The 18,033-nt window shown below is 37.8% G+C and overlaps 4 protein-coding genes across 4 annotated transcripts; 2 read left to right on the top strand and 2 right to left on the bottom strand.

Moving 5' to 3' along the window:
• The first annotated feature begins 540 nt into the window (after positions 1 to 540).
• LOC138128199 (circadian clock-controlled protein daywake-like) lies at positions 541 to 1,670 on the top strand. The gene is made up of 4 exons (XM_069044387.1): positions 541 to 702; positions 753 to 996; positions 1,048 to 1,187; positions 1,235 to 1,670. The coding sequence occupies exons 1-4, from the start codon at positions 645 to 647 to the stop codon at positions 1,534 to 1,536; spliced, it is 744 nt and encodes a 247-aa protein (XP_068900488.1). The 5' UTR covers positions 541 to 644; the 3' UTR covers positions 1,537 to 1,670.
• A 3,963-nt stretch (positions 1,671 to 5,633) lies between these two features.
• Positions 5,634 to 6,697, bottom strand: LOC138128198 (leucine-rich repeat-containing protein 15-like). Its single transcript, XM_069044386.1, has one exon. It carries the CDS (start codon positions 6,621 to 6,623, stop codon positions 5,712 to 5,714), a length of 912 nt encoding a protein of 303 aa, XP_068900487.1. The 5' UTR covers positions 6,624 to 6,697; the 3' UTR covers positions 5,634 to 5,711.
• A 6,144-nt stretch (positions 6,698 to 12,841) lies between these two features.
• Positions 12,842 to 13,948, bottom strand: LOC138130033 (protein takeout-like). Its single transcript, XM_069046401.1, has 4 exons — positions 13,760 to 13,948; positions 13,478 to 13,709; positions 13,290 to 13,429; positions 12,842 to 13,218 (listed from the first exon to the last, which is right to left on the bottom strand). Exons 1-4 carry the CDS (start codon positions 13,815 to 13,817, stop codon positions 12,917 to 12,919), a joined length of 732 nt encoding a protein of 243 aa, XP_068902502.1. The 5' UTR covers positions 13,818 to 13,948; the 3' UTR covers positions 12,842 to 12,916.
• A 613-nt stretch (positions 13,949 to 14,561) lies between these two features.
• LOC138130031 (protein takeout-like) lies at positions 14,562 to 17,968 on the top strand. The gene is made up of 4 exons (XM_069046399.1): positions 14,562 to 14,715; positions 16,649 to 16,892; positions 16,945 to 17,084; positions 17,139 to 17,968. The coding sequence occupies exons 1-4, from the start codon at positions 14,661 to 14,663 to the stop codon at positions 17,438 to 17,440; spliced, it is 741 nt and encodes a 246-aa protein (XP_068902500.1). The 5' UTR covers positions 14,562 to 14,660; the 3' UTR covers positions 17,441 to 17,968.
• Positions 17,969 to 18,033: the final 65 nt, after the last annotated feature.

Below are 18,033 nucleotides of genomic sequence, written 5' to 3' on the forward strand. Positions count from 1 at the left end.
GGATTCCTCTTTTAAATGCGCATCTTTTGAGTCGAAAAATTTTTACCTCGCTTTTTTCGTTTAAGAGAAATTCACAAAAAAACAAAAAACTCATATTTTTGCCTATTTTTGGCTCCCACACCAACAAATGGGGTCTATGGCCGGAACTTTCTCTATGCCTGACTTCAGCTCATCCTATACAATAACTCACCGCAATTTCGTTCGGATCGCCGCATCAGATAAAATAATTTAATTAATAATTATTATCAGAAAAGGTTTTAACGTATCTAATAGTGAAAAAACCACGGTAGAGAACATTTTCTAAGCCCCGCTTACATTATTGCCCTGAAAACGATAAATTTAATTGATATATAATTTTTGGCGTAACAAATTTTATACTATTGTTAAATATAATGAAATTAACAAAACTTTTTCCCACCTTTGTACCTGATATTCTTGTGTGAATATTGCATAAAAATCCATTTAACACTAACAAGTTGCAGTGGTACAACTACTTCCACTTTAAAGCCCCTCTCACGCTCAATCCTTCCCACCAACAGTACACTCACAAACCGCACCGTCCACTCTAAACCGCTCTTCCATTTCACCTTCTTGCTTCTTGTTTACCAGTTTTGCTACGACGACGCGTCGCACCAGACCAAACAATGAATTTCATCTTGTTCCTCTTGATCCTGACAACAGGAGCTTCATCGAAAAGCTTACGTGAGTAGGATAGAATGCGCCCCTTACTAGATGACATTTTGTCCCCAAAGCCTCAAACATCCGAAGGTGCAGCAAATCCGACCCCAACCTGAACAAATGCCTGGACGAGAGCGCCGCAGACGCCGTCCACAAACTATCCCAAGGGAACAAAGACCTGGGGATTGTCCCTTTGGAGCCCTTCGTCATCAAACGAGTCGACCTGGGCAACACCACCTCGGGGGCGGTCTCCATTCACCAGGTCTACGACGACATGAAGATCTTCGGCATGACGAACGCGACTGTGACCAACTCCGAGTAATCTGAGTGTTAGAAAATGTGCCGCACACTCTGTATATGATTTTCCAGTGCCAACTTCACGGGGGACAACTGCTACTGGAACTACCAGTGCTTCTCGCCTTTCGTACGCATGGAGGCCGACTACACCATGAAGGGCCAACTCCTCATCTTCCCCATCAACGGCCACGGCAAGTGCACCAACCAGTTGTGTAAGTTGCGCCCGAGAGTTTTCCCCCAGTCACGGACAAACTTCCAGACGACATCGACGCCAAATACGGCGCCAAATGCGAGCGCTTCACCAAGAAGAACAAGAGTTATCTCCGCGTGACCGACTTCACGTGGGACGTCAAGCCCAAGAGGGTGGTTTTCGATTTTGACAACATCATCGACGGGAACGAACAGCTCAGCAAGGAGGTGGTCAAGACGCTCAACGAGAACTCCGAAGCGGTGTACGCGGACGTGGGGCCCGCCTTCAACGAGGTCATGGGCACGGTCTGGAAGCAAACGCTGAACCAGGTGTTCGCCAGAGTGCCGGAAGACGTGCTCTTCCTCCCGTGAGAGCGTGTGTACGACAGTGACAGTTGGAGAGATACCACGGCATGGTCTTGCGCCAGACTAAGTGAATTCTAACAGAATCACGTAGGCAGATAAAATATTTTTAAACTGATAAAATATATTCCGCATTTCCTAAAGTGTTTTATTTTATTTTAATATCGAGATAACAGACAGCGTGCAATTTTACGGATAGTCCAATTTTTTTTAAAATCAATTGTTAATGTCAAAATTCCTCAAAGACAAGGCTGTACCACCCTAAAACCATTCGTTTCGGGACACCTCTATCGTAAAATCTCCCTAGATCAGGTTTGAGGTTATATCAGTAATTTTCAAATGTCAGAAAAGTTTCAGGTGTAACCAAATTTTATACAAAAGACAAGAAATAAAGACGATAATCACACTAAAAAGTGCAACTTAACATATACAGGAAAATGGGAATTTATTTAATGGGTTATATAAACGGTTTACCTGTTCATTTTCAGAATCTAACCCCCAATCGTCTTCCGAATATGATTCTGCGAAAAAGGAATGTCCTCAATTGGTAGATTTCCCATCAATTTTTTCCAGTCCTCTCCAATCAGTTCCTCGCAGTGACGAACCCATATATTAAAAGAAAATACCTCGAATATGATGTGTGCACCTTTACTGCAATTTAGCGTGGTCGGTTTTTCTGTCTCCATTTCTTCACGTAATCTAATCATAGCCAATTTTTCTCGTTGTTAGATCCTTGTTTTCGGAAACTCATTTAACTTTGTATTTTTATTTAAATGTAATTGCGCCTTCAATAGCGCAAGCGCCTTTACATCAAAATGACTGACATGCAGTTGACATTTTACGTTGCCAATCTAATAACTATCAAATAACCAGTGGCTTATACCAACATGACAACACTTTGACAATTGATTTAAAAAAAAATGGAGTATATGTATAAAATAAACCATAAAGCTATTAAGACAATAATAAATAAATTCAGTCGTATAATACTCGTAGCAGGCCAGACATGTCTTCCTGTAACTTCGTCAAGAATCGGTACCTAATCGGTAACGTCCGCACAACTTAGTCGTTGGAAAGATCGTTGGTTTTCGTGTGGTAGTTCGTCAATTCATCACGAAGAATCTGCGAGAATTAGTAAGAAATAATGGTGATTTGGTTAATTATTTATTGACAAACGCGTTTAATAAATTATCGTACGATGACAAAGTTTTTATTAAACAATTAGACAGGCGAACCCGTTCATTAAATTCCTTTATCGACTACCATAGCGAAAATACAATTTTGGCGTACTGATTCAAGGAGAGAAAGTGTCACTTTGTCTGTCTAGGCAGGTAAAGTACTTTACCTGACTCTGACTAGGCCTACTTACAAATATTTTGAAGCGTACATAATAAATAATTAATGGTACGTGGAAGAGTCGGTTTTGAATAAAACAAAAATTGCAAAAACAATTCTTGGCGGTATTCACCAACAGCCAGCACAGTCAGAAACTTTCGCCGATATAGAAATTTTACAAAAATCTGAAATGGAAAAAAATCCAAATACTTGTTTAATTGGCGAAGATGTGGAAAAGAAAAGTAGTCATATTAACAACATAGTAACAAACACTTCCAAACCTTTTTCAATAGCTGCTCCTTCAACGTCTGGTATCAATTTTAATAATCCATCTGGTTGTACATTCACATTTAATATATATAATAAATAATAATGTTCTAATATTGAAATAGTTATTTACTTTCTAAAATATAAATCTACAGTTGAAGTAAGCAAATAGATTGACTTCCGTAAGTAGCAGTGAGGTGGTAGTCGATAAAATCTTGTATGCAACACGGCAGTAAAGTGTCTTTATCGAACTTGTTTGCTTGCTCGACTCGGCTTCGCCTCGTCTCACAATCTGCAAACTCGTTCGATAAAGTGTCACTTTACTGCCTTGTTACATAAATAGCTATTATCCACGATCGCGTAAAAAGTAGGCACTTTGTGCACTACAAATCGACAAAATCGTTGTCAAAGTTGACGTTTAGAGAAACTGACAGAATCGTTCTCTAAAAGTTTTAGAGCACGATTGTTCGCTTTTATGGCACAGAACTGTCAGAATACAACAATCGATTTTGTTGAAAACATTGTTTAAAGTCCATTTTTTAATTATAGTCCGATATATCAATAAAAAGCAGAACAACTGTCATATTGCTATCTCTTTTCAACATCATGTAAACAAACTATTGAATTCTTGTACGTATTGTATTAAGCGTGCCCCACTATGCATCTCGCTTTAGCATGTGTGATTCGAGCAAGACACGAGTTGTACGTTTATTACATTAGCGATGTCAAATTTTTAGGTTACGTTTTAACCACATTGTATGTGATAATTTTGTTTAATTTTGCTTGAAATGTCCTCCATATGATGCCAACGAAAAGCATGTGGACAGATTCATTTACAGAATTTGTAAATTGCAAAAATAATATTGGAATTGTGCGGAAACTTGCAAGACTGGAAGTTAACAGGTAAGGGGGTAAACTAATTCATAGAGAGTACCTAGTTCTGTGTTCATGGTGTTGCCGAAACAAAATCTAGGAAGAAAGAAAGACAGTCTAAACGTGGTTGTTTAGTGCTGTTTTCAACAATTTTTAATATATCTGACCTATCAGTTGATATGTAAATAGTTATCAAAAGAGTTCTGAAGGGAGCGGTTTTTTGAAAGACAAAATTAAAACGGAGGAATGAATTTGCAGAAAAACCAAGAAAGCACGAAAGAAGACAACTCAAAATCTTAAAAACTGAAATTTGTAATGATATCTGTCTCATGTTGCCTTAATAAATTTTCAAATATTGGTAGAACCGAACCATGCACTGCTGTCAAATGTCGAAAGCAGACTATAGAAGTAGGTTGCTAAACGACGTGGTTCTCAAACGACTTTGGTTATTCATGAAATATTGAACCAATAATAATTATTTTATACAAATTTATGTTGAAACCGGTGTGATGATCTCACGATCGTAGAACTCGCGGAATTCTTGTCTTCTTATGATTCAACACAATAGATCAATATCAGTCAAACTTCGATAGAAAAAGAATTAATAAAATCATTGCGTAAAACGGATACATTTTTTGACCTGGTAATTGATTATTTCGCCGAAGCCAAAGACAGAAAAATCGATTTAATTTATAACAAAATGTAAAGTCCATTCAAAAATCAAAAAACCACCACCTGTTGCTTTAGGTTGGTAAAATAAAAAAAACCCTAGTAGATATTTTTTCATACTATGTTGGTAACTATAAATTATGACATTTATTTGATTCCGTTCATATTGTTTTATTAGCAGCACGTTTCATTTATTTATTGATTCTTATTATTGTTTACTTAAACATCCCCAGAAAAACAAGACATTTAATAAACATTTAACCTCAAAATTACAATTCTCACCAAATTTTACACTAAACAGGGTTGCCGATAGTAATTATCGAGGAAAATGCGACGTTGGTGGTTTTTTGATTTTTGAATGGACTTCAACATCATTTTTTGTTCATATTTATTTTAGTTTAGTTAATAAGAATGTTATATTTTGTTTTTTATTTTATTTAGAATTTATTTTTTGTTTTATATTTATGGAAAATTTGTTATTTTTGTTGACTCTATATTAACACTCATCACTTTCATAATAACAAATGACACTTCCTATTCCTAATTCCTTTCCCGGCAAGATATTTTCTGGACCTTCCCGTAGGTTGTTTTTGGTGGACACTGCAATTAGCAGTGACTAACACAGAAATTCCTTTCCAGCAATTACAACAAACAATAAAAAATGTAATAATAACATAAAAATGTCTGCCCACCCGGCCAAAAATGTTACGAGCCGCCACTGGTGGTTTCATACTCTTACCACAAGAGATGCTCTCTTTTAATTTGGAGAAGAAATCGCCTGGGATTAAATCTGGTGGATACCAAGGGTGCCTCAACATTTTGGAGTGAGCGGCAAATAGTCAAGTGCACATTTTCGAAAAAAAAAAATTCTTTCATGGATGAAACATTTTGAAATCTTTTCCGTCCGATTAAATTGTAAATTTGTCGCAGAAAGGAAGGAAGTTCAATCAAAAGCCAGTCCATCCATCAGCCGACCCTCTTTATTAGCCTAATAAATTAATAACATTTGACTACATAATAACCGTCGCTCCGTCGTGCCCCTAACACGAGTCCGACAAGACCTCGTCCACGTTCTTGATCTCGATGTTGTTCTCCTGGATCCTCTCCACCATCGACTTGGCCCTGTCGCACTCGAAGTGCGTCAGCTTGACCCCGATCCTCTCCAGCTTGGGCAGGTTCTCCAGAATCTTCTCGACGTTGAGCGAATTGATCTTGTTCCCGATCAGCTCCAGCCTCTTGAGACTGGTCAGCCCGTTGAACTCCCCTCCCGTGAAGTTCCTGATGCTGTTCCCCGACAGGTGCAGCTCCTCCAGCTTCTTGAGGTTCTTGAAGGTGCCCGGCTGGATCTTCTCCACCTGGTTGGTGGGCAGCTCCAGCCTGACCAGGCCGACCAGGTCGTCGAACGCGTTCTGGTCGATCCTCTTGATCTGGCAGTGCTGCAGCCGCAGCTTCTTCAGGGCGGACAGGCCGCTGAAGTAGTTGGCCTCGAGCGGCCCCAGCCGCTGCTTCTCGATCCAGAGGAACTCCAGCTTGTTCATCGTCTTGAAGACCTGGTGGTCGAAGTCGGCGAAGTTGTTGTCGTAGACCTTGAAGGTGGTCAGCTTGGGGCAGCAGCCCTTGAACACCCGCGTCGTCACGTTGGGGAAGCCGTGGTTGATCTTGATCGTGAGGCTCTCCAGGTTGGGGAATGAGTTGAAGAACCCCGGCTCGATGTCCGAGATGTTGCTCGATCGGATCGTCATCTGGTGGATCCCCGGGAGGGGGGGAAAGCTGTCGGCGTAGATGGGGCCCCTGATCATCAGCAGGTCCAGCTTGCTGCCGTACCTCTTCAGCTCCACCGACTTGCCCTTCTCGAACTCCATCGAGACGCACTTGGTGTCGTCGTTGTTGGGGTTGTGGACGCAAGAGTGCGCTGCCGCGACCAGCAACAGGGTAACCAAAGACGTCTTCATTCTAGAGGAAGCGAGTTAACCAAGCTTATCTCGACTGGTGGACGTCGTCGACTAAACTGTTCTCCCTGTCCGCCGCTTACTACTTAAGTATATCATTAAATAATACGATTCGCATTTTGCAAGCGGCAATTTGCATAAGTAAGGAGTCCTTAACGAATTCGTCCTTTGTGTCCTATAAAATCAATGGCTTGTTGTTTGTCGACGGCTGACGGATCGACGTCCAAACTTTCCATTCGAAACGCAAACATTTTGCCAAAATCCTCCCAACAAAACACAAACATTTTGCACTTGTTTCGCGAACACCGTCGTTGTCAAACGCGCATAATTACACCGTTTTTATTACACAAAAGTATGACAGTCAGCGTTGAAGACACCCTGTATGAGGTACGAATGTGCTCGAAAGTCGATTAAAACTTGAAAGTGTCAGTGCTTAATGAAATCTGATTGAATTAGAGAATATGCGTTACAAGATGGCCTTGACGTCAATTACAACGCGCTCATGTCACTTTTGACATATTGTAACAACAATGAATTAAGTTCAGACGTACCTTCCGAGAATCGCGCCGTAATGACAGATCTGCGAACGGTCTAACGGACACTTGCGGAAATCGTCCATCTGTCGTGTGTCAATTACTACATTCAATTGTTGACTGCTAATCAAAACGGAGTAAGGGTGGGATGTATGAATGGAGTGTGTGATAAGAGTAGGTACACATAGCATAATTGTGAGCTGGGATGTGAAAAATTCAACTGGTGTCGTAGATTGACCGTTGAGGGCGTAGAGGGTACTGGTAGATAAAGGCAACGTTATGTACTTTCTCAAGAAAAGCTAGAGAAAAAACAATTAAAAACACAAAAAGAATATTGTTGGAAGAATAATTGGATTGTAAAGTCCTTTCGTTTTAATAAACAATTCTCAATGTCAAAAATTCTTAAAAGACCGGACTGTACCACCCCAGATTCCCCAGAATATTGTATTTATGGTTTTTACACTAGATTTTTATTGAGGTTATGTATATGTTGCAATTTGACGTTTTTCTATCGCAATTGCACAAATCACAATAATAATGTCATATCCAGCGACCGGTACGGAAGTACCTACAGAAGAATGATAGGTATCTAAACCAGGGAAACAGATCAATTAACAAACGTATTGGAGTCGTTTACATCCAACTAAAAGACGCGCTCAATTCTAATTAACATCTGGCAACAATGCAGGGTCTATGGGGCTGCGCGTATGAGATGCGCAGTTTGGGCGACGTAAACTACAAGATTAGCCTGTATTTCTTTATCGTTTACAGATATTACAAAAAATGGAAAAAACACGATACGGTGTAAAAACAAGCCTCCTTGAAGAACTAAAATCATTCCAGTTGAGGCTGAAAAAGCGAAGAAGAATGATATTTAATATAACAATACTTGGTAATAATATGCCTTCCTTGCAAACAACACTGATGACAGGGGAGGATAGAGTATCAATTACTAACATGACGTTTCCATCTGTTGTACGGCGAGGAGATTATATCGACCAGGGGGGAAGAGAGATTACGTTAATTCTTCATGGAGTATTGGTATTAAACATTCAATTTGATTCCTTTGAACATAAGATCCGATTCCAACAAGAAATGTAAGTAAAAGCAAACAATAGTTAATTTTTACAGTTTTCTTGTTACAGATCTAGAGAATGGTCCCCCAAGGGAAACCTAAAATAAAATAAAATGTATTTTTCATAAATACTTTTTGTAATTAATTAATAATAATTTTATAAACATTTAAACTAAAATAAAAACCAGAGGTAATGTTGCAGTTATACTCAATTTCATATAAATGTGCATCTAAGCAAGCCATGAAAATCTGATTTTCTGTTGGTACTAAAGCTAAAGCTAGTGACTTTGACTTTCAAAGTTGCTTGCTCTGCGCGAACCCGATTTGATAAATTTTTCAGTTTTTGTCCATTTTAACATTGCTGATTTCAAAAGCAATGTTACGTTGTTTACTGATTAAATTAAAGTAATTCTAATTTGTTTTTGTCTTTGTATTTTTACCAAGTAAAGATTTATTGGACATGACCTTCATAAATGTGACTTTTGTAATGTAATTAAATTAAAAGTGCTTTTACAAATGCACAGCTCACTTGATGAACATTTATATGAAATCGAAACATTTCTCTTACTTTGATCGTACTCAGAATTATAATTACTATACTCCATTCTTTATCTTAGTGAGTGGTCTTTGGGAAATTTTCAGCCGTCAAGTTGAATTTAGGGATTTTTGAAAGTTCCAATGGAACAGTGCGTTGGTAGTTGTTGAAAAATATTCAAATATTACAATAATGTACTTACAGAGACGCCGCAAAGTCTTTCTATTTATTGTTTTCCAGGTTAAATTGCTCATGATTCATTATGCACCGAGGCAACAAAGACATAACCTCAAACGTGTCATCTTCATATCCCATCGTTTTCCAAAATTTTAATAACTTGCTTGGGAATTTCAAAATGTTCTACACCGCCCACACACTTTCCGGTCAAATTTGGTCCGGTTTATGGTTTAAGAATCCGGTTAATTTCTCACACCCAAACTTCTTGGCAATATTGCCCGGCACGGGACGGGAATAATGTTCGTTCGGATTGACCGACGACGGACGCCGATAATTTTCATATCGGGAACGATTAAATTTAAGAATCGATGTGTACGGCTTATATATTTACATTTCGCGACATAAGATCGCGAGATTTGGACATGAATGCTTGACGAAGATTCTGAATCTGAATGATAGCGATGACAGTTAATATTTGATTTACACGACACACAAATTTGGTGGAAAAAGTAAAACTTACAAAGCTACCCATGGCTTGCTTGATCGCATCGACCACTCACCAAGATAAAGAATGGAGTATATATCGGGCGTTCAAATGAAATCCTGGGCTGAGTAGGCGTTGGAAAAATTAAACCGTTTAGAGCAGTGTAAAGTTTGAATTTCCCGCCGTGTGACACGCATGACATTTGTTTATGTTTAATCGAGACATAATTTGATTTCAGCAAAGGGTACCCTTAGATATTTGCTTCGAGAATAGGAATCGTTACGTTATTCTATTTTTGATGTAAAACATTGCAAAGAAAGAAAAAAAAAAGAAAAATGTTTTGGCTCTAAATTTTAGGTTAGCTGTCAACATGCTCCAATTAATCTACGCTTTAAAAAAGCACAACAATTGACGGTTTCCAACGCCTTCCCAGCCCAGAATTTCATTTGAACGCGCGATATTAATTGTCACCGAGAGTTTTTCTCGTTCAAACCATGCGTTCAAATGACATTCAAATTTAAAATCAAAAATATAATTGTATTCAGTATTGTTTTAGAAAGAAAATATGAACTTACTGTACACAATCTTAACTCTGAAATCATGTCTAAACATATTTTTCCGCATTTTTATTCTTTAGAAGCGCCCGTACTGTGGCGCCCTCATCGGCGAAAATTGGCTCTTTCTCGGAAACATTTTCGCAATGCTTTTTTAATGAAATAAACAGGCCGGTTATTATACAGCACGACGTAATGGTAGCGTTTTTAAATTCATCAACTTTTTGCGGTGAATTTCAACATTGGTGGACTGTCAATCATAAGGAAACGGATTTGGTGGAAAACTGATGACTGTGCTGACTGGTGCTGATGTCATGACACCTGAAGTGTAAACATAACCTAAACATTTTTTCATTTTCGGCGACTATTATTATTATATGAATAAATATGTGCGACATTAGTCTTCTTAGGACCATAATATTGGTAAAACGGATTACAATGCCTTTGGAAGATTCATCAGATGATGATTTATTAACTTCCTCTGATGAAGAAAAAGAAATTATTTTAAACAGAAGAAAGACTCATGAAAAAATTAGAGGATACGTGAATAATGTTGCACTTTTCCAGTTTTTCCCTCGCTTTGCTTTGACATTGACACTTTGACTTCGACAAACTATTTTGACATTTCCCCCACTATTCGTCCACCAAACAACCAACTCCGAACTCCCATTGTAGATGGGAAAGGTGAATTTTGGTTGAGCCAATGAAATTTTTGGTGAATAAAGAAACGTGTTTTCTTAAGCTCAACATAAATCTAACAGTAATATAACAACGTTTTGGTAGAAAACTGACTCCACCGATTGATCCATCGATGAATTTAAAAACGCTCTCAATCTACACCGATCCTGCAAAAATGATTGTCCGTTTTGTACTTATGAAAAAGGGTAGATGGCGCTCCAGAATATTAAAGCAGCCTGTAATATTTACTCTTGTGATGTCAGTAGATGCTAGATGACACATGTGAATTTAAATATTTGTTAAATATCAAGACAACGTTATCTCTGCATGGAATATGCTTTTTGTCCGAAAATGCGAAAATATATAATTGATTTCATATAAATGTTCATCAAGTGAGCTGTGCATTTGTAAAAGCACCTTTAATTTAGTTACATTACAAAAGTCACATTTATGAAGGTCATGTCCAATAAATCTTTACTTGGTAAAAATACAAAGACAAAAAGCAAATAAGAATTACTTTAATTTAATCAGTAAAAAGACGTAACATTGCTTTTGAAATCAGCAATGTTAAAATGGACAAAAACTGAAAAATTACAAATCGGGTTCGCGCAGAGCAAGCAACTTTGAAAGTCAAAGTCACTAGCTTTAGCTTTACTACCAACAGAAAATCAGATTTTCATGGCTTGCTTAGATGCACATTTATATGAAATTGAGTATATAGAAAATCGAACGCGAATGACAAGTTGAAGAATGAGTGAATCTGTTGGTATTTTAACAATAAAAATTTGAATGATTTTGGTACCACTGTAATCTAAACGTATTTCCGGTTGTCAGCTTTGACAGGCGAATTTGACGTTTACCATCAATGGGTTATTTTTGTAACAGCATAAACATAACCGACATAACCTAATTTTGGTAATTGTTTACTTTAACTACTTCTGGAATTTTCGCGTTTTTTCTGACTAGACAGCCTCAGGGCATCCTCCTAGATTGTGTCCCACCATTGAAACCTTGTGCAAATGCCTTTTTCTTCTCTCTTGTTGTGTTTCAAGGTTGCGCCAAGTCTTAGTATAACTAAAGGGTAAGGAAAATTTTCATTTGCACAAGGTTTGACTGGTGGGAAACAATGTAGGAGGACGTCGTGAGACTGTCTAGCCAGAAAAAACGCGAAAATTCCAGAAGTAGTTAAAGTGAACAATTACCCTAATTTTTTTTTAATGTGTCAAGTTGAAACACCAATATTTTTCAGTTGTTTCATTGCCAACAGACTCAGTCATTGTTGATCACGCTGTAGTTGTAAACAATTCAGTTTAATTGTGTTAATGTTTGTTGTACCGGGATATCAAAAATTATTTTGGTCAAAGCTGGTCATGGATTCTCAAATAATAGTCCAAGCTTTGTATCAAATCATTTTTTGAATGCCAAAATCAATTTTCGAGAGCACTTTCCTCACTTTGCAGTAATGCCGAAGGATTTTTATGCATGCCTTACAAATCGTGTTGGTGTGTTTCGCGCAATTGGCTTTGTGACTCATAAATTTTTGTAGGTAATTGTTATGCTTTTGGTATTATTATCTAAAGTGCAACGTGTTGTACCTACATTTATTAATGCGTTAATAATTGCTCCTAATCTCTCTAATTAAGCTTCTTACAGTGTTTTTATATTTTGTTTGTTCATGACATTATATTAAATCACCATCATCGTAAAAAAGTTGTTTTTCTATTTTGCACCTTTAACACAGTCAGTATAACTATAACACTCAAACGGGTTTCGAAAAGAAGTTCTTTTCGATACCGGTTTCAGGAACATTTACTTAAATTTTTAATGTTGGCAGTGCCTCACAGTGAGTCGTTGCTAGATGCACTTCACGGAACTTTAAATTCAAAACTGGCAATATTGTTCGTCTAGTTACCAGTGTTACCCACCCTTTATATCTGCCAAATTAATTTTCCTAGTATTATATTTTGAACTTGTTTTTTAATTTAAAATAGGGGCAAAATAGAAAAAAAATTGTATTACACTCGTTTTATAAACCATTTTGTCGCACTTGTTTGCTTTATAGCACTCGTCGCTGCGCTCCTCGTGCTCTAAAAAACGCGTGCGACAAAATGGTGTCTTATAAAACTCGTATAATAAATAACTATTACAAAATTAAAACTGGTAATGGCGGAATCACAAGGCAAAGTCGTTTCGATGGTTTAATATCAGTCGTAAACACACAATAAAATTTTTATTTATTTCGCTGTACAAATTGTACCATTCAAGGCAAGAAGAGCTCATCTTCAGGTACTCTGGAGAACACTCGATTCACATTTTGCATCCAGACGGACGCCATGACCTTCTCTAGAGCCGGTCCAAAATCTGAATAAATTGCCAGAGAATTCTCGTTGAGAGTCTTCCTCACTTCTTCACTCAACTGCTTGTTTCCCACTATGATATTGTCATAATCCAAGACGACTCTCTTGGGCTTGAACTTAAAGACGTGATCGGTGATACGAATGTGAGTCTTGTTCTTCTTCTTGTACTTCTCACACTTGAAACTGTGCTGACCTTGGAGCTCGTCTGAAACATTTCCAAAAAAAAAACAAGTACTTAGAAAAAATGTTTGTTCTGGATGCAGTGGACACCCTTACACAGAGTGTTGTTGTATTTTCCTTGTCCGTCAATGTGGAAAAGCAACAATCTCCCTTTCACCTTGTAGTCCGCCTCCATCCTGGTAGAGGGCGTCACACTCTCATAATCCCAGTGACAGTTCTCGTCGGAAAAGTTGGCACTACAATTTTTCACCCTAGACAAAATCAAAATGGCGCCGTGTACTCACCGCGAATTCAAAATGGTGGCCGAGGTGATCCCGTAAAGCTGCACATTGTTGTACTCTTGCTGCAGCGTGTCGGGATCCCCCAACTGGATTTTATCGATGAGGAGCGGCTCCAGCTGGCTGATCCCCAGGTCCTTGTTCCCGCCGGCGAATTTTCGAACCGCCTCCATGACGTGGACGTCCAGACACCGGTTCAGATTCGGGTCGGACCTGCTGCACCTCACGATGTCTGCGGCTTTTATCGAGATTGTCAAACATTTTCACAAGTCCTCCGGGGCAACTTACGCAGGCTCTTGGCCGCGACGGCCGTCAAGAATAGCGCAACCACCGATACCACGCGCATTTTCGCTCGAGTGACGGAAGTTAGCTCGGACGCTTCTTCTTTTTATTAGTTTGACGCTAATTGCGCCGGAAACTTACTTGGTGCGTGTAAAATTCCGAAGTGTCATTAGGCGGCGCCCGGAGGTACCACGGAGCAGTCTTGGGCCGCATTTCGAAGGAATTTTTTGACGGCAAGTCAAGGTGGACAGATATTTTTTGCACGATCTCTAGAAATTTATGGGCTCTTCAAATCGCACTTGCATTATTCTCCTTATGTTTGACATTGACCTAAGGTCTACATTTACATATTTCAAAAAACCTTGAATTTTAACTAGATCAGCAGAGACTGCAGACGGTTCAAAAAGAGTAAAACACTTTTGTTGAGAAAACAAAATTAGATTTTTTAATTTCGTTTGACAAATACGTTTCCGACAAATATTTACAATGGAAACGTTCGGCGGAGGCGTGAACGAGCGAACACAATTCGTAGATTAATTCGCACGTTTGTCAAAATTGACAACAATGTAGGAAACGTGATCGTAGCGGACGTTCAACCGTCTTAATTTTGACCAATCATCGTAATGAGTGCCAACAAAAAATTTAAATCATTATTCACGACATTAATCTTGAAATCGGCAGTTATGTTGGAAAAAAACCGCAAAAAGCACAAGGTCGTCAGCTCACGCAAGTAAAGACTAAAGAAGTCTTTCCAACGCTCTGACGTTTTGTTATTCTTACACTTGTTCGCAACAAACTCGTCCGACTCTAAAGTGGACTTTATGTGAAAAAAAAATAAGTGGAGATTCGCGATATAAATGCGCTCTTGTACCCATCTCTGCACTAGTTTCGGGACAAACTTAGAAAAATGATCTTTGCGTTTTTGGCTGTCTTGCTCGTTTTTGTTTCTTCCAAGAGCTTACGTAAGTGACAACAAAAATAAATTGTTTGAGAAAATCGGGAATTTTTCGGTTTGTGCTGTCTCAATGTCATTCCTAATTTTTTTCCGTGTGATAAGGTAAATTACAATTGACAGAAAAATAATTCCACTCAAGAATATTTTGTTCACTCATTTTTTTAATAATAATTAGTGATTATCGTCATGGTTTAGTTGGCACCCCTGCTTTAAATATTGCTGTTGTCAAAGCTAAAGTCACTATATGCCGTTCACGATTATTTTAAACACGCAGGAGACCGCGATATTTTTTTGTTAGATTGGCGTCAGGTCCTGTCATATGACGTTTCGTTTTTAAATATTCGCATTGTTGTCAATTCCGTCATTAATTTAGTTAATAAGAATTTAGCCAGAACTGCTCTACAAGTATGTATGTTTCATTTCAATTACAATTTTACGATTATTGTTCCTAATGCGTTCAATTATTTAAAAAATGTAACAATTTGGGAGCAGTGTTCGGTTGAATTATAACCTAAAATAGATTTATTAAGACAAATCACAATACTGCCAACTAAAATGTCAGATTTTCATAGATAGTCCGAATTTGAAATAATCGTGAATGGTTTATATATTTATCTAGGGACTTTAGTCTAAGCAACATATTTAAGCCCTCTAACCTCTAACGTGTAATAGAGAAACTTGACAGTTGTCAAATGCAGCAATATTTAAATCAGCGCTGCCAACTGAACCATGATCACATGACTTTTTTTTTTATCACACGGTATATGTGCATGTCTGGAGTAAAGTGTCACACAAATAACTGTTCCATCATTTGTTACACATTATCAAATTTATTTTTAATTTGTTTACAAAGAAATCTGCATTATTTGTCACCATAAATGTGTGTCCTGGACTGTCAAAATTAAATTTTAAATAAAATGCTTGTTTTGACTGTACTTGGATATAAACAAATTTCGCTAGAGTGTACTGACATCAAAATCTAGTTACAAAATATATTTAGGTTATGTTTTCATTTTTAACGATTTTTAATCATTGAACTAAAATTTTTTGAATCATTCATTGCTTCGAACACTTGAAGCGAAATGCAGCAACTAAATGAATGAGAGCAATTTAATAAAGTTTATAAAAAACACGCGACAAACTGAAAACAGGTAACAAATTAAACAACAACCAAAATCATCCAGACCAAAATATACTAACCTGTTTCATTTATTCAGAAGAAAATTATTCAACACTTGATTAACACTTATCTCTCAAAAATTTTGATTTGTGAATCACAAGAACGAACACCAATTCTTAGTTAACAATACTGGAGCGGCTTTGGCACAAATTTGTAATTTCTTTCCGTTATTATCACTTTTTTGTTTGTTCCTCATAATAATTTCTTATGGCCCTCTTCTCTCGCGCTAATAGAACCACCCTAGTTCGTTTTGAACTTTCCATTTTAACCCTTTTACAAAAAAACACTTCAATAATTTTGCAATTTATTTGACAATGTCAATTTAAACAAATGAACAGTTTGAAAAATTTAAAAATCATAGATAACAACCGGGCAATATGAAAATAACTAGTGATTTAACCAACCTAACAACTGCAATTTTGATTTTGACAGTCCAGATGTTTATTGAATGAACTTTAGTTTTAATTATTTTGTATCGACAAAAACATTTCCAACAAGAGACCTTCATTATCCTGATGCACTTATCTATTACTACGTGATGGAAAAATAAATCTACACAACATGTAAACAATTATTAAAATTAATAAAACTATTTATCCACTGGAATAACTAGGTAATTTGATATCACACGTCACTAAACTTGCAGTAGCAGCACCGTAATGGTGTTATCCTCTTTATCTTACTTTCCAAATTTCTAATAATACTTAATTAAGAAAAACTTGTTTTGACACATTTTTTTCAAATCTTTTCATCATTGAAGCTCCTGACATCAAAAAATGTAGCAAGTCCGACCCGAATCTGGGCAAGTGCCTCGACACGACTGTCGTCGACGCCGTCCACAAGCTCTCCGCCGGAAGCAAAGACCTGGGCGTCGTCCCCTTGGAGCCCCTCTTCATCGAAAAAGTCGACCTGGGGAATCCCAGCGACGGATCCGTCTCCATCCACCAGGAATACGAAAACTTGAGGTTCTACGGCATTACGAACGCCACCTTGTTCGATTCCGAGTAAGCCAAAACCCTCTTCTGCCAACCTTACAATACGCAACCCCCGTTTCAGTGCGGACTTCACAGGCGACAACTGTCGCTGGAAATTCAAGACCATCACGGGTGCCGTCACCATGGAGGCCGACTACAAGATGACCGGAAAGCTCTTGGTCTTTCCCATAAACGGCCACGGAAAGTGCAAGAACGTGTTGTGTAAGCGTCGATTTGACAGTTGAGGGGTGAGAGCTTAGGCGGTTGTGATTTCAGACGAGGTCTTCAGCGAGTACGACGTCAAATGCGAGAGGTTCACCAAGAAGAACAAGAAGTACTTGCGTATTACCGATTTCGGTTTTAAAGTGAAACCGAAAAGAGTTGTTTTCGGTTTCGACAATATCATCGATGGGAACGAACAGTTGTCCAAGGAAGTGGTGAAGACGCTCAACGAGAACGCGCTGTCGGTTTACGCGGATGTGGGGAAGGCGTTCGATGAGGTCATCGCCAAGATTTGGAAGCAGACGATCAATCAGGTCTTCTCGAGGGTGCCGGAAGACGAGCTCTTCTTGCCGTGAGGCACAGATGTGATAAAAAAAATCTCTTGCGATTAGATTAAAATATGTAACTACGTAGATGTTAGCCGTCAATGACTTATTACAAGGTTTTTGTTCAAAGAAAATATAAACAAAAACAAAATTCGTTTTTGCAAACGTTTCATCAAATCTGACAGTTGCAAGTTGCGTCACTACCAATATCCCAAAGAAGTAAACGTCAGATTTAAAATAAAATTAATAAACATTGTTTATTATTGGGGCTATTTCGCCAAAAGCACAATACAATATGTAGTATATGCAACCAAATATGCACCGCAATTTTTTTAAAGGCACTGCAACTTTTATTTTATATTGTTTGATCGATATCTTCATACAGGGTACAATTTAAAGCTTAGTTGTTGTTAGAATGGCCGTAAGTAATCAATGTATTTAATTTAAAATAAATTCAAAATGATGACCTAACCTCAATATTAGATAATTAGAAATTAATTTAGGCATTTTTGATATGTCAATTATTGAAAAAATAATAAGCTAATTTTGTTCTAGTGATTTTTCTTTTGATTTGTGTATTTAACACATTAATTGTTGCATTTTCAAAATAATTATTTGAAACC

This window comes from Tenebrio molitor, chromosome 4 (assembly GCF_963966145.1).
Source record: "Tenebrio molitor chromosome 4, icTenMoli1.1, whole genome shotgun sequence".
NCBI lineage: Eukaryota > Metazoa > Arthropoda > Insecta > Coleoptera > Tenebrionidae > Tenebrio > Tenebrio molitor.

What these genes read in the sequence shown, in the direction of transcription:
- LOC138130031 (XM_069046399.1), top strand. Translation starts at nt 14,661, where the DNA reads ATGATCTTTGCGTTTTTGGCTGTCTTGCTCGTTTTTGTTTCTTCCAAG. An exon ending in TGTTTCTTCCAAGAGCTTAC is followed by an intron (nt 14,716 to 16,648) that starts GTAAGTGACAAC and finishes TCATCATTGAAG; the next exon opens with CTCCTGACATCAAAAAATGT. An exon ending in GCCACCTTGTTCGATTCCGA is followed by an intron (nt 16,893 to 16,944) that starts GTAAGCCAAAAC and finishes CCCCCGTTTCAG; the next exon opens with TGCGGACTTCACAGGCGACA.
- LOC138128198 (XM_069044386.1), bottom strand. Translation starts at nt 6,623, where the DNA reads ATGAAGACGTCTTTGGTTACCCTGTTGCTGGTCGCGGCAGCGCACTCT.
- LOC138128199 (XM_069044387.1), top strand. Translation starts at nt 645, where the DNA reads ATGAATTTCATCTTGTTCCTCTTGATCCTGACAACAGGAGCTTCATCG. An exon ending in AGCTTCATCGAAAAGCTTAC is followed by an intron (nt 703 to 752) that starts GTGAGTAGGATA and finishes TTGTCCCCAAAG; the next exon opens with CCTCAAACATCCGAAGGTGC. An exon ending in GCGACTGTGACCAACTCCGA is followed by an intron (nt 997 to 1,047) that starts GTAATCTGAGTG and finishes ATGATTTTCCAG; the next exon opens with TGCCAACTTCACGGGGGACA.
- LOC138130033 (XM_069046401.1), bottom strand. Translation starts at nt 13,817, where the DNA reads ATGCGCGTGGTATCGGTGGTTGCGCTATTCTTGACGGCCGTCGCGGCC. An exon ending in CGTCGCGGCCAAGAGCCTGC is followed by an intron (nt 13,710 to 13,759) that starts GTAAGTTGCCCC and finishes TCTCGATAAAAG; the next exon opens with CCGCAGACATCGTGAGGTGC. An exon ending in AAAATACAACAACACTCTGT is followed by an intron (nt 13,219 to 13,289) that starts GTAAGGGTGTCC and finishes GAAATGTTTCAG; the next exon opens with ACGAGCTCCAAGGTCAGCAC.